This window comes from Artemia sp. Qi Xiang Cuo, chromosome 10 (genome assembly GCF_049724085.1).
Source record: "Artemia sp. Qi Xiang Cuo chromosome 10, ASM4972408v1, whole genome shotgun sequence".
Lineage (NCBI taxonomy): Eukaryota > Metazoa > Arthropoda > Branchiopoda > Anostraca > Artemiidae > Artemia > Artemia sp. Qi Xiang Cuo.
Window position 1 is genome coordinate 18,638,613 of NC_142803.1, and position 17,393 is coordinate 18,656,005.

Here is a 17,393-nt window from a genome sequence, read left to right on the forward strand (position 1 = left end):
CTTTTACAAAAATTTTTGGTTTTGGATGTTTTGATTTTTAGTAGAAAAGGCAGTAGTATTGTTCAGCGTCCCGAGATTTTCATCCACGTTTTTGCTCTAAAAAGGGTCTTTTACAATTGTTTTTATTTTGGTCTTTTCGATTTTTAACAGCAGAAGCAGTGGTATTTTTCAGCAACACAAGAATTTCCTCCAAATTTTACTGCAAAAAGAGACTTTTAAAAATATTTTTTGTTTAAATGTTTTGATCTTTAACAGAAGAGACAGTGGTATTCTTCAGCGACACGAGATTTTCTTCCACATCTTTGCTGTAAAACAGCTGTTTTCTGCAAATATTCTTTTTGCTTTGGGTGTTTTGATTTTTCATAACAGAGGCAGTATTTTTTTTTTCACCGACACGAATTTCCCTCTGCATTTTTATTCTTAACAGACAGTTTTATTGTTCATTTTGATCTTCTTGAGTCTTGATAGCAAAGGCAATGGTATTTTACAACAAAAGGAGACTTTCCTCCACATTTTCGATCCAATGAGACAGTCTTTTGTACAAATGTTTGGTTTTGGATGTTTTGATTTTTGACGGCAGAGGCAGTGGTATTATTCAGTGACATGAGATTTTTCTCTACATTTTGCTATAAAAACACATTTTAAAAATAAAATTTTTAATTTTGGATGTTGGACTTTGGATAGCAAAGGCAGTGCTGTCCTTAGGCGACACAATTTCACGCTACACGTTTTTACTAAAAAGACAGTCTTTGCACATGTTTTCGATCTTTGGTCTTTTTTATTTTTGACAGCAGAGGCAGTGGTATTCTTCAGTTACACAACATTTTCTACTACATTTTGGCTGTAAAAGGATAGTCTTTGCCAAATATTTGAGACCCTGACTATCAAGATATAATTTTGGCCAAAACTTGGGCCCTCCTAAAATAGACTTTTAATTTTATTATGCATATCTTTTTTTTTGTTTAACTTGTCACGGTGTTTAGCAACTTTTGTAAAGCTAAAAGGGACACGAGGCCTGTTTCTTCCTTAAAATCTATATTTTTTTAATTATTCCATGATTATCCACGTTTATCACATTATTCATCCATTTTTTACTTTTTCAAATTTACATCCTGGTATATCTACCCCCTTGGGTATATAAAAATTTAATTATGAAGTATTTTAAACAATAAGCTATCTCTTCGACAATCGTTGGAACTCCTTCAGATAAACATAACATAACATTGGCTTAGAGGTTCTAAAATACCAAACAACCCATGTCAGACATGTTCCAAAAAGTATACACAATGAAACATTGGGTACGTTTGAAATGTTCCAAAATATTTCACGTTTTATTTTTGAAAAAAGTAATAGGATTAAGGTTTATTTCTTAACAGGGATTTCCCAGACGCCTAGCGTACGGCAGGGTCAAGTCTCAAAAGTTCAACGATGCTAAAGGCTAAGGCACTCAGGTGCTAAGGACACAATGATGAAAAATGTTAAAGGCTAAGGTGTCAAAGATTAAATAATAAGGATAAATATAAGTTCAAAGAGGGGTAAAATCCTTTTAAAAGACAGTGATAAGTTTCACAAAGTATACTAGATATTTCGGCCACATATGCAGTGACTGTCATCAGTAGCAATACTAAACTAAAACAATTGAAAATAATAATTAAAATATAAAATAAAATAACAACGTATTGTCTAATAATCTTATTCATTTCAAAGCAAAAACGAAAGCGAGTCTCTTTGACCTTCCTGGCTCCGGTTCGTTAGCATGAATTGAACTAACACTTGGACAGAGATTAATCTCATTGGGTGAGTTGAATTTCACTTTACCTGACTTTAATGAATTATCGTATATAGAGTTGAAACCAAATTCACCCGTGTATCTACTTAAAGCCATATTCTTGAATAAACTTTTACATAAACTTTTGACATTCAGGTTTTGGAAAGGATTTTATCTTTCGTGTCAGTTAATGGAACAAAGAGAAGAGAGAAAGGGATAAAGAGAAGTAGGCACATACATTGTTACTCATTATTCTATAATTACAGGGGGAACTCGAAATAACAAAAGCCGGTAGAAATACTAGCGACAATTGTTAGTTAGTTAAAACTTTAAGGGTTACAAACCTCAGTATTAATAGGAAGTACGTATCTCCTTGGCTTCACAGCTGGTATCTTCGGTCTGACCTCGTTAGCATTAGGGTCAATATTCTTTAAAGTCAGCATATTCATTATCTGCAAAAACCAAAAAAAAAAACAAGAAAGAATTAAGCTGTTTAAGATAAGGGTAAATCCACACATGACAAAGGGGTCGAATTTTTTTGTCCATAATTCTGAAATGCTCAAGCTCTCTTTTATTTCTTTACGAATTCCTAGAGATCTTAAGAAGTATAATAAAAAAAGAGTAAAAAACTCTCCGTTTTCATTAGTTCTCCTTAGATATAATTTTCTGGTTTTTGTTTTTTTCTCTTTTACTTTTCTCTTTACTTTTTTCTCTTATACCTCCCGACTCACAAATAAAAAAAATAAATAAAAAAATATGGGTACCCACTGAGCATCGATGAATGCATCACTACCAAATAGGTCTCAAATTAACAAATGGCACATTAATTCTGATTCATGCTTAAACATTTCTTGGAAGGTCAGTGCACAAGGCAGGTACACTTGAAAAAAAAGGAATTTGGAAAGAGGGCTGGCGTCCCAATATGGAGGGTGAGGGGAGGGGCACGCTTCCCCCAACTTTTTTGGCATTCGGTAAAATTTTCACCTAAGGCGAAAAATTCGGAAGAAATTTTGCAAAATTGACCAAAATTTAGCAACATTCTTGATTTCTGCAAGAAAAATCGGCATAAATCAGGTACCGATTCGGTAAAATTTACGAAGATCACCCCCCTCTCCAATGAAATGAGCCTGGGGACGCTCCTGGCTGCCTATATGCCATTATTACATCATGACAATTTTTACTGATGGAAAGGGATAGAACCACATTTTTAGAACAGCTTACTGTTTGAAATATGGTCAATCAAATGGGTACTCAAAAGTTAGCCCTCTCCCGTCTTAAAAATTGTTTTTATTGGCATATTCTTTCAGGGATTATGATCATTATCGAAACAATGTTTCATGAATATAACCTGAATATGAAAATATCGAACAAATATCCCACACATGGGAGGAGGCAGAAAGTTCCATAAACTAAGGGCCCTGGCCTATGGGGGGCCTTTAAGTTGCTTTGTCCGTTCTAGAGAAAAAAAGAAAACCCATGAACCGTAATTGCCTTTGGATGCGTCAAGGTTCTCGTCCTTTACCAGTCCAAGCTTCGCCCGGGCCCTGACCCTCAGCACGCAGTAGGCTTGTATATATGTGATTGCCGCTGTAACCTGTCTTCTAACCACAGATAATGTGAACTTCTTCTTGATGTCATGGTGTCACCATAAGATCGATACAACCCCTATAGGAAAAAATACGAATCCTTCCTTAAAGTTTTGACCTATCTAGATAGTTTTTGAGTCCAGAAATGTCAGTATGCCAGTTTTCAGAAGAAAACAATGAAGCCAATTTCGAGGAAAAATAAACACGTATATACACAATTATTGCTCGTTTAAATAAATAAAACATCATATATATTAACTGAAAGAGGTTTCACAGCAAATTAGCAGATATATTTGAAAATTCGTTATTCAGTAATTCATTAAAAGATTTTTGACTAACGACAAATCAGAATTGTGGTCAAAATAATGCACAGAGAATCAAAAACTTTTTGTGGTTTTCTACCAATCTTTTTTAAGAAATTAAGACTTCAATTCTAACAACAATAAATACTTTGATATATTTCGGCCTTGATTATTTCAATTTTGATCTATAACAATAATTAGTTGGATTGAGTTTAATTAATCGTCCTAGATTATCATCTCCGCTAAAATTAAGGGTCAACTCTCGCCTGAGGGCATATAAGAACGATGTTGGCACAATGTACTATTTATTATTTTTTTCCTTTCTAGGGTTGGAAAGGGTTGCAAGGGTTGGAAATTATGCTCTGGGGGCATATAAGCTTTTTATAGAGGACGCTGCCGTAGAAACTTCAAAACAGGCTCATTCGACTGGAAATTCGAAGGGCTAGTACCCTTTTTAATAGTCAAAAGTGATTAGAGGGCAACTAGACCCCCCCCACGCCCATCATGCCCCCAAACACATCCTATCAAAATTTTAAGAGCCATTTTGTTCAGCGTAGTTGATTTCCAGATAGAAAATATGTTTTGGAGGAGAACACTCCCCCACAACCCTCGGAGCAAGGGTTTTAAGTTATGCCCTGGGGGCATATAAGGTTTTTATAGACGGCGTTGTCGTAGAAACTTCAAAAAAGTCTCATTCGATTGGAGATTCAAAGGGCGAGTGCCCTTTTTAATAGTCGAAAGTGATTTGAGGGCAACTATACCCCCCCCCACCCCCATCATTCCCCCAAACACACTCATTCAAATTTTTGAGATAGCCATTTTGTTCAGCGTAGTTGATTTCCAGATAGAAAATATGTTTTTGATGAGGACACTCTCCCACAACCCTCGGGGCAAGGGTTTTCAGTTTTGCCCTGGGGGCATATAAGAACGATGTTGGCACATGTACATTTTTTTTTTCCTTTAGAGCAGGGCGCTTCATATGGAAGGGGTCGTCATAGAAACTTCAAAAGGGGCTCATTAAATTGGAAATTGAGAGTTCTAGTGCCCTTTTTAATAGTCGAAAGTTATTGGAGGGCAACTAGCCCCCCCCCCCCCCTCACTCCCATCATTCCCCAAAACACATCCAATCAAAATTTTGAGACAGCCATTTTATTCAGCATAGTTGATTTACAGATCGAAAATATGTTTTGGAGGAAGAACCTCTCCCAGAACCCTCAGGGCACTGGTTTTAAGTTATGCCCTGGGGGCATATAAGGTTTATATAGAAGGTATTGTCGTAGAAACTTCAAAAAAGGCTCATTCGATTGGAAATTCAAAGGGCTAGAATCCTTTTTAATAGTCGAAAGTAATTGGAGGAAAACTAGCCCCCCTCCCCACGCACATCATTCCCCCAAACACATCCAATCAAAATATTGAGATAGCCATTTTGTTCATCGTAATTGATTTCCTGAAATAAAATATATTTTTGAGGAGGACACTCCCCCACAACCCTTAGGGCAAGGGTTTTAAGTTATGCCCTGAGGGCATATAAGGTTTTTTATAGAAGCGTTGTCGTAGAAACTTCAAAAAAGGCTCATTCGATTGGAAATTCAAAGCGTTAGTGGCCCTTTTAATAGTCGAAAGTGATTGGAGGGCAACAAGACCCCCTCCCACGCCCATCATTTCCCCAAACACATCCAATCAAAATGTTGATATAGGCATTTTTTTCAGCATAGTTGAGTTGATTTCCAGATAGAAAATATGTTTTTGAGCAGGACACTCCCCCACAGCCCTCAGGGCAAGGGTTTTAAGTTATACCCTGGGGGCATATAAGGTTTTTAAAGAAGTTGTTGTCATAGAAGCTTCACAAAAAGCTCATTCGATTGGTTATTCAAAGAGCTAGTGCCCATTTTAATAGTCAAAAGTGATTGGAGGGCAACTAGTCCCCCCCCCCAGCCCACCATTCCCCCAAACACATCCAATAAAAATTTTGAGATAGCCATTTTGTTCAGCGTAGTTGATTTCCAGATAGAAAATATATTTTGAGGAGGACACTCCCCCACAACCATCAGGGCAAGGATTATAAGTTATGCCCTGGGGGCATATAATGTTTTTATGGAAATCTTTGTCCTAGAAACTTGAAAAAGGGCTCATTCGACCACAAATCACCATCGATAAATAAATGGAGCCCAAAATGAACAGAAATTACCATATTTAACCGAATCAAATTCAAAACGAGCAGAAATTAACATAAGTTGGGCGTAAAATTCCTATGCCTTCCCAAGGCCAGAACAAAATTTCCACTTTACTGAAAAAAATACAAATGACTGTGCATTGTCAGTTTAATATACATATACTGATATTTAGTAATCAAAATGTTGATATTATTTGATTTATTAAAGTAATAAAAGTAAAAACATTAATATTTTTTCAGGAAAGTGTAAATTTTGTTCTGGCCTTGGGAAGGCATAGGGGTTTTGCCCCCAACTTATGTTAATTTCGGCTAGTTTTGACTTTGACTCGGTTGATTATTGTAATTTCTTTTCGTTTTGGGTTTCATTTATTTATCGATGCTGATTTATGGTAGTCTCACGCTTGGTAGATTATTTTATTTTATTTTTGCTCAGTTTTTTTTTAATGGAGTTCTTTACTTTTCTTTGAAAAACTTATTTTTTGGAAAAAGTTTTTTAAATTAATATGTTTGCAAAAAATGATCGAGATAGGGTTTCGGTGGTCATTTTTTTTATTTCTTTTTACTTAGCAGACCCTCTGCCTCGTAGACCATAAATTTGGTGATGTTTACCTCCTGTTGCACCTTAAAAACAGAAGTTTTGATAGCAATAAACACATTGAAAGAATCAAATTTTTAAGTTGAATCCAAATATTTAAGTTCAATAAGTTTCAAGTAGTCAATGAAACTGATGAATTTGAGGAAATTAACCATATTTATGAAAAGGGGAAACATCCCCAAAAGAGCGTTTGATTTTGATCAAAATTACACGACCAAATTCAGTATATCAGATGACTGTATGGTAGGGTTTCAAACCCTGTTTACAACAAATGTGAAATTTTATTTCTTTCCGAAAAAGATGATAACGAATTGATGTTAATTTGTCTGTTTGTCGTATTTTCCTCTCAAGTATGATTGTATTGAAAGTATACTCCTAGAATATCAGGAGAAGGATCTATAGAAAGTAAACTGAAATTTATATCGCCAGTTTAAGTAGCAAAAAGATTGTGCCAGAGCAAATTGGCGTTTCAGCCATTTAGCGGTGCAAAACGAAACGTTTGTACCAAAGGGATCAAATCAAAAAGCCATTGGACATAAATTTTGAGACAGTAAATCGATTTAAAATTACCAGAAACCAGTAATTGAGCTTTCTAGTTTTAGAGAAAGTAAAGTCGTGCAATGGCGGTTTTACATTTACTTGAAAGCTTTCTGTCACTAAGATAAGTCATTTGGGGTTCTATAGAATTATAGACAGTCATGGCCGCATTCAGGGAAGGGGTAAGCCTCGTTAGAACCCCCCCCTACCCACGAATTTTTTTCCGAATTCTATAAAAGTAACAAAAACACATTGAAACAAATTTTTGCACAAAGAAAATTTGATAATAACCTATCTTTGTTTGTACTTCCCCCCTGAACTAAATCCTGGATACAGCCCTACGCATAGTGCTGCATAAATACGCATAAGCTATTATGAAGGAGGGGCACTGGATTTTTAGTTGATGGGATCTTTTAGTTGAGTGTGCTTGAAGCCTGAAAGAGCGTGGTACTTCGCTCTAATTTTCTAAGTATCCATGATCCTTTGGATAAATATAAAGAAGGTTCGGGGAGAAAGGGGTAGGTAGATTGACAGCAGGCATTTGCAGATAGACCTGGTCAAACCCAGCCTTCACCTGGGCAATCTTGAGTAATTATTATTATGAGTAATAGTAATTTAATATAATAATATTAATTAGAAATAACAAGTGATAAACCAAATAAATCACTCAGGACATATCTAAGGGCCGAAAAAAGTTTCGGACAAAAGAAAGTTTGGAACCACAACCTTTTGTAGCCACATATTACGAACCACAATTACAAACCACTACCTTTAGTAGCCACATATTACGAACCATAATTACGAGCCACAATTACGAACCACAACCTTTTTTAGCCACATATTATGAACCAAAATTACGAGCCACAATTACGAACCACAATCTTTTTTAGCCACATATCATTTGTTTGTTATTCCAAAATTATTCTAGTATTTACTCCAGTATTATTCCACTTTTCCAAAGGTAACTGAAAAAACCAAAGTCTGGAAATCTAAATTGATTTTATGTGGTCTCTTTATAAAGAACTGATGCGAAGTTAATTTAAATATCTTTAAAAGCAGTGAAGCAAGAATGATTTTTCAGCACCTTTTTAATATTCTTAATTTTAGATGTTTGATCATTGGGGAAACGTAGTTGTCAAGTGGATCAACCATATTTGGGCCCAAGAATATTAGAAAGTTTTATATATAATCACTAGAGCGCCAAGTCATTGAAGGTTTTTTTTTATGTTTCATGCTAAAAATGATTTTAGCATAAAACATACTAATTTAATTATTTTAGACAGTGGAATTATAAAACCTTAACTAAAAAAGTCTCCAGGACCTAATTCAGTGAAGTCATTTCCATTCGTTTCAAGGGAAAAAAATGACTCGAGAGCAATGTTTTGATGCTCAAAACACCACAAGTGTGACTCCAAAAACAAAGGCCAGCAAGGAGAAAGTGCGCATGGGATGGGCCTTAGGACGTTGGGACCTCCAAAATCCAATATTTCTCCGAATATCTGTGTGTTTTCTATTCCAATCATCAAACAGAGCATGATTTTTATTTGTATCGCCCCAAGAAAAAAAAAACCGCAGCACTTGTGCCTGCCAACAAAGTACAAAGCAGGACCAAACATGAAAAACGATAGAAGTGGCAGCACATTAATGAAGAAATTCCATTCGTGGAAAGAACCCCACTTTGTATTTACTCCCCCCTTCATTTGCATAAAATATATATGACCACCATCTGAAAACTTTTAATCTGTGGTATTGAAAAAATGGGCAGATTTTTGTTTAAAGAAAGGCTACTTACTCTACCGTCTGCCGAGCCACACAAGTCAACAACCACGTGGCCTTCCTCTTCGTAAGCATTTATGTGATGAAAGGTAAAGAAAGGCTCTGCCAAAAATACGGATCTGTTACCAGTTATTCGATGCACTAAATGAAATTTTGACTGAAAAATAAAAGTTCTAAAAAATATCAAGGCCGAGAAATTTTTTTTAAGTTTAAAATACGTGTAATAAAATAACGTGATAAAATAACGATTTTACTTTTGCATAAAAAACATTTCAAAATGGTTTTGTTGAGACCTTAATACCCAGAGCTGGGTAGCTACTTCTACCCGGACTCTGATTTCATCGTTACAATGCAAGCCATAGAAGCAGCATGACCAAAACCAGCACAATTGTACCGTTTTTAGCAGAATTTAGAGGTCCTGGTATAATTCAGTACATTCGCAAATCTTTTGGTACAATATAAAATTTCCGGTGCAGTGTGGTTTTGCTTGCTCTTTTCTGACTAGGATATCTATTCAAATTTTAGTTTATCGAATATTTTCTTCTTATTATGGTTAATTTTTAACCTGCTGTTCAGATTGTACAATTAATCTCTTGTTATACAGTTTTAGTCAGAAAACTGGTACTGTCTTTTCAAAGCATTGATAACGCTGTATAACAGTCTTAAAGCTAAAATCAGCTGCTACTTCTAATATGAACTAAAAAGAAACAACCTTCTTAAAACGACAAGTAATTACAATAAAAGAGTGAATGAAACCTAAAATGATTATAAATTAAAATAGATGATGGTATAGATCAATACAAAATTCTAAAACGATTAAAAATTCAACAGGAGACTGGCTACTGCAATCCCCCAGAACGTTTGCTTTGTATGGTCTGAAAAAGATGTGTTTCTGACAATCTGGAAGCACATAATATTTCTTTGATTGAGTTCAACATCCCTCTCAATATTCACTGAAAGTTCATACTTAACACCCTAGCTGTCTTTGGGATATTTCTCATAAGCCCTTTTGTTAAGGGGGAACGGAAGAGAAAAATTCCAAGCTATCTCTTCCATGTTAAATATTTTTAGATTGTCTGGCAACACCAGACGCATAAAGGCATCAATTTTGATTTCTATCTGTTCCCCTGATCTAGCAACATAATCTGAGTTTGCTATTTTTTTTTTCTGGGCTTCCTAAATTAGGCTTTTTCGTGCCAATTCTATTTCAACTTGTCTAAAAGAACGGCAAATACAAGTATAATAAAATTAACATGGTCTTGTAGAGAATTTTGAAAAGAATAATTTGACTTTTAGTGTTTTTTTTCCTAATTAATTCAAAAAAAATTTCCATAAGTTTATTTGTTTCTACTAAAAGTTGTTACCATCAGTTTTATATTAGAAACTCATGATCTTTTGCATATTTAGTTACAAAAGGTGGGCATAAATAACACTCTTCAAGTGATATAAAGTTATGGTGTCAGCTTTTATAGGCTAACATGCCAAGTGAATGTGACAACATATTATGCAAATGAGAATGCTCCGTCAAATTAGACTGCTGTCAAAGATTTTGAAAGAAGAGAAAAGGAATTAAAGAAGAACTTGGCCTAGTTAGTTCACAAACGTGCTGTGTTATATACAAGAGAACTTTTTTTTTGGGGGGGGGCAAACGCCAAAATATGAGTGGTGGTTGGGTGACATGGTAAAAATTTAAGGATTTTGTTTTGGTAGGATTAAGCTTATTTTTAAATACTTTTAGAAAATAACTTTCAAATGAAAAGAGCAACTAAATTGCCTGCAAAATGAAACAAAATACAGTGAATTTTATACCACAAGGATTCCTAGTAAAAGGATCAATTTGTTTAATCAATAATATATTTAATTATTATGTATTTAATTTTAAAAGAAAATCAAACTCAAACCAAAATTACAGAAAGATTGCTTTCGTATACTATAACCGATGAAGACTTGCCTTTATACAATTTCCTACGCCTTAGAATACTTTACACAAGGAGTAGAGATACTCAAAAATCATCCTGCCTGCACAGATACCACTTTTTGATTTTATAACGGCCATCTAAAATATACCTCTTTCATAACAGGTCAATTCTTCCCCTCGAACTTAAATCCGTTATACATTCATACATTAAGAACAAGAAAATAGAATATCGAAAGAAAAACAAATTTTAAACTTAATATTCAGCTGTCAAATTGACCCTCTTTCTTTTTATTATCCTATTCAACTAAAAAAAAAAAATTAACAATTTCAAAAAAAAAAATTCGTCATGAGAGAATTTTATCGAACAGTTTGTGAAAAAAAAACTGCATGTAAAGAGTGACTTGGACCAATATTCACCAAAACTAGAAATTTAATTCTCGTGACAATTGCTACACCGGCAGTATTGGTTTTTTATGCTAATTCTAAATATTTAGACTTCTTTCAGTTTATTGTTACCCACCCAAAACCAAAAATCTGAGAAAATTGGCCTGATTTTTGAAAAAAGGAACCCCCTCCCCCCAAAAAAAAAACAAGCGATCTTATTGAAAAGCTCTTTATTAGGTACATCATATCAGATAACCCTACCATAGAGGTTTCAAGCTCCAATCTTCAAAATGTGGAATTTTGCATTTTTTTTTCCAAAAGAAACATCGTCGATGTATATTTATTTGTTTTGTTTTTTTCCCATGGGAGATTGTATCAAACCAAAGGTCCAAAATAATTGGGAGGGAGCTCTTTCAAGCGTAAATTTAAAGCTCCTTTTTAAGTGACCTTACATCAGATTGGACCAGGGGAAAGTTTTGTTTTCTTGCTGTTTTAGGGCACAAGACTACAACTTTAACCGAAAGAGGATGCACTTGCAATCAATTTAAAATTATGAGGTGCTAATTGATTTAATTGTATGAATCACTATGTTTTAAGTCTTCCAGTCGTAGAAGAAGCAATGTCACATGGTGGCAGAACAGGATTCAACCAAGTTGATTCGCTTTATTTGTCATACAGTTAGGCTACGTTTGGTGATCTTTAATTGCGTATCAGCTATAATGAGGGAGGGGTGAGTTATTGTTTAGGTGGGGATAGGGTAGATTCCTAAAAAAGTACATTTTAATGGACAAACTGTTTACTCTTCACGAAGCTTCAGATAAATATTGAAAGAGGTAGGAGGAGTAGGAATTAATTAAATTGTTTCGCTATACAACAGAATTGTTACATTCCCATTTTACCAGCACAGAGGTGGATAGCAAGGCAGTTCATCATCAGCCCCGCCAGGAAATCCCTTTGGTGTTGAAAACACTGCAAGGAACTTAGTTTTCAGCAATTTTAGATGAATGTATATTCTTTTTCTAGTTCTATGAAGTACTTCAATGTATTTAAACAAACCTAGATATTGTATTTATTGATTAGAAAATCTTATTTTAGAGGTTGTAATGGCTTTAGTTACGTAGAAGATCAAAATTCTCACAGAATTTCCATCCACACAAATAATGATACTTCTATTCTTCCAAGTGAAATTATTTTGTAGTAGCATTAACAAGGACTTCTTACCAAAATTACTATTCATCGCCAATTTTTTAAGTAGCCTATATTCAAATTTTATCCAAAATTGAAATTGAAAATTCAAACGTAAGATGGTACTAATACACGTACGATTATGGATTTACACATTTTAAAATCAATTAAACAGGGATTTAAGGAACAGCTACCTCAAATTATATCTAGGCCTGGGTATGATTTGGAAAACAATCAGAAGTTAAATAAAAAAAAGAGCTTTTCAACTGAAAGCAAGAAACAGATTTGAAACTTATTTGAAAATATTATTCTTTATATGAAGCGCGCTGTCTCCTCCTTACCTCCTTGCTCTTTACTGTGAAGTTTGGCCTTTTTTCCAAATTTTAAAGAAAATTTGCAGTTGGAAAGATAAGATTTTTCAAAGCACTAAAATACCTTTGTTTAATAAGCAAGGTGTTGAGAAGGGGGCAGTCCCGCTTATATACAAAGTATTTATATGTGCTTTAAGTTTTAAACTTGCTCCTTACTTTAGTTGAAAATCCTTTTCTATTTGTTTAATTACATTTCATGAAACTGTAAAGTTTTACTGAATACAGTACTTTTGGTAACGCAGAAAAAACGATCAATAGTTCAATGATCTCTGTTTGGATTTTGTGAGTAATCAAACAGTTCACGGTACATTAAACATTAGCTGTAAGTACGGAGCGACCCGGCTCAATAGTAACCAAAATTCTAAAAAACAGGATTTTAATACCAATTGGTACATCAAAAGAATTGGCTTATTATGCTGATTCCAAATATATACGTTTCATTAAGTTTAGTTTGACCCATCAAAAGCTAAGAGCCTGGGAAAATTTGTCTGATTTAAAAAAAAGGTGGAAAGCCCACTCGAGATCATAGAATTTTAATGGAAATCACACACCATCAGATTCAGCGTATCAAAGAACCATACTGTAGAGGTTTCAAGCTCATATCTGCAAAAATGTGGAATTTCGTAATTTTGCTAGAAGAAAGATCACGGATGCGTGTTTACTTGTTTTTTTTTTCTATGGGTGATCGTATTTATCCAGTGGGCACAGACCGTCGAGAGAGGGTTCATTCTAATGGAAATAAAAGATTCTAGAGCCCTTTTTAAGTGAAAAAAATAATTGTAGGGCAACTAGGCCCCCTCCCATGTAACCTTCTTCCAAAATCATCCGATCAAATTTTTAGATAGCTTTTACATTCAGAATACTTGAAAGTCCCAATGACAATATCTTTATGAATAAAAAGACCTCTTTCACCCCCTGATGAAAGGTTTTTAAGTTAAAAAATATACCCATTGCTTTATTTGATATTGGGAATATGCATGCATTTTTCAGGTTGGGAGGAGAGGAATTTTCTCCTGGGAGGATTTTACACGGGGAGAAATTTCCAAGAAGAGGGAAGTTTTCAGAGGGGAGAAATTTTCAGGGAAAAGATTGCGTTTGATGCATTTGCCAGAATTCTTATAACAAATTCTTTTTAGTCTTGCTTCTTCTTTACCGATTCCAGTTTGGGTGTTGAGATGTTATGATTAATTGTTCGGGGTAAATTTTCGCCAGGACTGAATTGCCCTGAGGATATTTTTGTGGGAATGGGGATTTTTCCGTGGAGGGGGCCAGGTATCCTGGCGTTATTAAAAAAAGACAATCAGAAATTCAATTAAAAAACAAGTTTTTTGAACTGAAAGTAAGGAGCAACATTAAAACTTTTTTTTATGATATTTTTTAAGAATATCGACAGTTTTGAACTTTGTTGTCAAACACCAAAATATTTAATGCCTTTAGACTCAATTGTTTATAAAAAATAACGCACTATCAAAGTAGTTTGTTCAATGTAAAACATTAAACCTAAGATTAAGAAAACCAAATAAAAATTTGTAGTGTGGAGAAGGTGGTCTCTGTACTTGCGACTGTGCGGCTGGGGTTCAGATACTGTGCGGCTATAGGGTGTGTTATTTCTCTCTACTCACTGTGATCAGTTTTTGTGGGCCAGAATATATTATTTTCTCATGATTTAACTAGTCCTCTTAAAATTTTGCATTAAAATGAAGAAATTGCTGGTAGTTTTCAATAAAAATTTACGGAACGCAATATAAGTAAAGAGCAATGAAGTTTGATTTTATTTATCTTTTTGGCATGCAAGCAATTGTCATAGAAAATTTGGAAAGTGTTCATTCAGCTGAAGATTGGAACTTCTAGTGCTTTTTACAAGACATAAAGGGATCGATACCAATCCGTTTACCTCCCAAGTCTGTATTCACACCCCTTCTTCCAAAGATATTTGATCAAAATTAGCAATTTTTTTCATAATGGTCAAAACCTCATGAAGTTTCACCGTAATGTATTCATCCTTTTTTTTGTTAACCCGGGTTTTAGCCCTCTCCCCCCCCCCTCCTCAATCATAAATACTACTTTGAAAAAATCGATAAATTGCCTATTTTTTCATTCTTGTCTGGGGGTATGTTGGAGGCGAGGCATGACTGATATATGAATTTTAGTTGTCTGGTATTTAGCCCCCTTCCCCTCAATGACTTTCCGACATCCTTTTCAACAAGCCCAGAAAGTTTCACCTTAATACCCTTGGCTCTTCTAAGGCTATTGCTGATAGAAATTTTTAACCACCCACATGCAAATAATATGCTCTGGTGTTGATAAAAAACCTTTTTAAAATTGCCTGAAAGCAGTCGCAATTGGAAGTGGTCACAGTCGAAAGTAGTTGCAGTCAAATTCCCTTGACTTATTGTTGCAGTTATTCCCTTTCCTAATGACAAATCCTGTGTAAACAATAAAAAAGTTGCATAATATATAAATTGTCAAATAATTTACCCTAAATAACATGGGCGCCGGCAGGGAGGCCATGCCCCCCCCTGGATATTTGTTACTACAAAGTAATTATAAGGAAACCAAAGGTAAGAGAGCAGAATAGAGAAAAACCATAGAAAAATGTGTGTTGCTCCATTATTGGCTGCCTGCCAATAGATTTTGACCCTTAATAAGGAAAATACAAGTTCTAATTTGTGATTGAGTGACTCTTTTCTAGTTTTCAAGAAACATTTTTGCTATATGATTTGGTTCGAGCAACAACAACAACAAAAAAAAACAATCAAATATTTCATAGTAATGAATGGTAAGTAAATAACGATCCTTGTCAATAACGAAAGTATAAGAGCCTAACTATTGATAACATTAAATCAAAGAATCAGCTTCTTATGGTGATCCTAAATATGCATTTGTTAATTAGCAATTAGTGCAGTTATTAGTACACAAGAAAGTTTATATGATTATAGTAAACAACTTAATAAGGGGTAATTTCGGTAAAGATATGCTGTCAACTTTTGCTTGCAACGCAAGAGCCTTGAGCTGAAATATAAAGCCACCATAATCATAAATTTTTCCCCTAAACGGAATGCTGGGAATTTATCCCCTCTGAACGGATACATATTTTGTGTTATCCATGAGTGAGTGTATTTACCTAGTTGCCACTTTGAACAAGATTTAATTTTCTACGGTTATGAAATATAAAGGTATCAAATATATTTGTTTTTGGTATTTAAAACTATATTGCAAATAATGGACAAGCATTTTTATTTGATTTTCATATTATTAAATTTAACGTTTTACTTTGACCAAACTACTTTAATAATGCGTTACTTTTTATAAACACCGAGTAGTCTAAAGACATTACATATTTTGGTGTTTGATAACCAAATTCAAAACTGTCGATATTGTTAAAAAAAAACATCCGTCCAACGCTTCGGCATTGCTCAACAGAACATACATCTGGGAGTTTATATCTTCGTTTTTATAAGTAGGCTATTTTTTCGTCTATTGTTTGTAATTACTTACTTTTTTTCATTTTTATGTACTTTTACTTTAATTTGTCTCTAAGCATCATTAAATAAAAAAAACAAGATTTTTTAACTGAGCGGAAGGAGCAACATTAAAACTTAAAACGAACAGAAATTATTATATATATGAGTGGAGTTACCCCTTCTTCAACACCTCGATCTTCACACTAAAGTGTTTCGGCATTTAAAAAAAAAATTATTTGTTACTGCAGTTAAATGACCTTTGTGTTCCAGAAGTGGTTTTTTAAAGAAATAGAACACAATTTAAAGAGCGAGGTGTTGAGGAGGCAATACACCCCGTCATACGTTATAATTTCTCCTTACTTATCGTCAGTTATCATGAACTATTTGATCAACATCAAAATCCAAACACAGATCACTGAAATGTTGATATTTTTTTGCGTTACGAAAAGTATTGTATTCATAATTCTTTAAAGTCTCCTGAAATATATTAAAACAAATAGAAGAGGTTTTTCAACTAAAGTATGGAGCAAGTTTAAAACTCAAAACAGATTGAAATTACTTTGTATTTATGGGGAACTGCCCCCTTTTTAACACACTACTTATTAAACTAAAGTTTTTTAGTCCTTTGAAAAATCTTTTTGTTTTCAGTTGCAAAGTTTCTTTAAAATTTGGACAAAAGCCAAACTTCACAGTAAAGAGTAAGGAGCTAAGGAGGAGACAGACTTTTGAGCTTCTAAATAACTCAAGCCATTACAAGCTCTGCAATAGCATTTATTATCGATAAATACATTGCATTCATTTGTTTAAATACATTGAAGTACTTCATATAAATAGAAAAAAGAAAAATATTACAATTTGAAATTTCTGAAAACTAAGGTCCTAGCAGTATTTGTTACCCCAAAGAAATTTACTGGTGGGGCTGATTATGACCTGCCTTGCTTTTCCCCCCTCTGTGTTGGTAGATATGGGAATTTAATATTTTAGCTGTATAGAAAAACATTTTAATTAATTCCGACTCCTCTCTACCTCTTTTAACATTTATCTGAAGCCTCACGTCCATTAATATCTACTTTTTTAGGAATCTACCCTATCCCCAACTAAAGAAGACTCCCCCCTCTCCCCCCCCTCATTGTAGCTGATACGCAATTACAGATCACCAAACGGAGCCTAATTTCATTACAAATAAAGTGAATCAACTTGGTTGAATCCAGTACTGCCACCGTTTGGCATTACTTCTTTTGCAACTGGGAAGTATAAAATATAGTTACTGGTACTTTTAAATCAATTAACTTCTCACGATTTTAAATTGATTACAAATTTGTCCTCTTTGGGGT

General features: G+C 34.2%; 1 protein-coding gene across 1 annotated transcript in view; it reads right to left on the reverse strand.

The window, feature by feature from the left end:
* The window catches only part of LOC148947539 (carotenoid-cleaving dioxygenase, mitochondrial-like), a 197,680-nt gene that overhangs the window by 148,409 nt on the left and 31,878 nt on the right, over nt 1-17,393 (reverse strand). Inside the window, exons 6-7 of the mRNA XM_089095298.1 lie at nt 8,754-8,894; nt 2,113-2,220 (exon numbers count right to left, since the gene is read on the reverse strand). Coding sequence (XP_088951424.1) covers nt 2,113-2,220; nt 8,754-8,894 — 249 coding nt within the window. The remainder of the gene's footprint in view (nt 1-2,112; nt 2,221-8,753; nt 8,895-17,393) is intronic.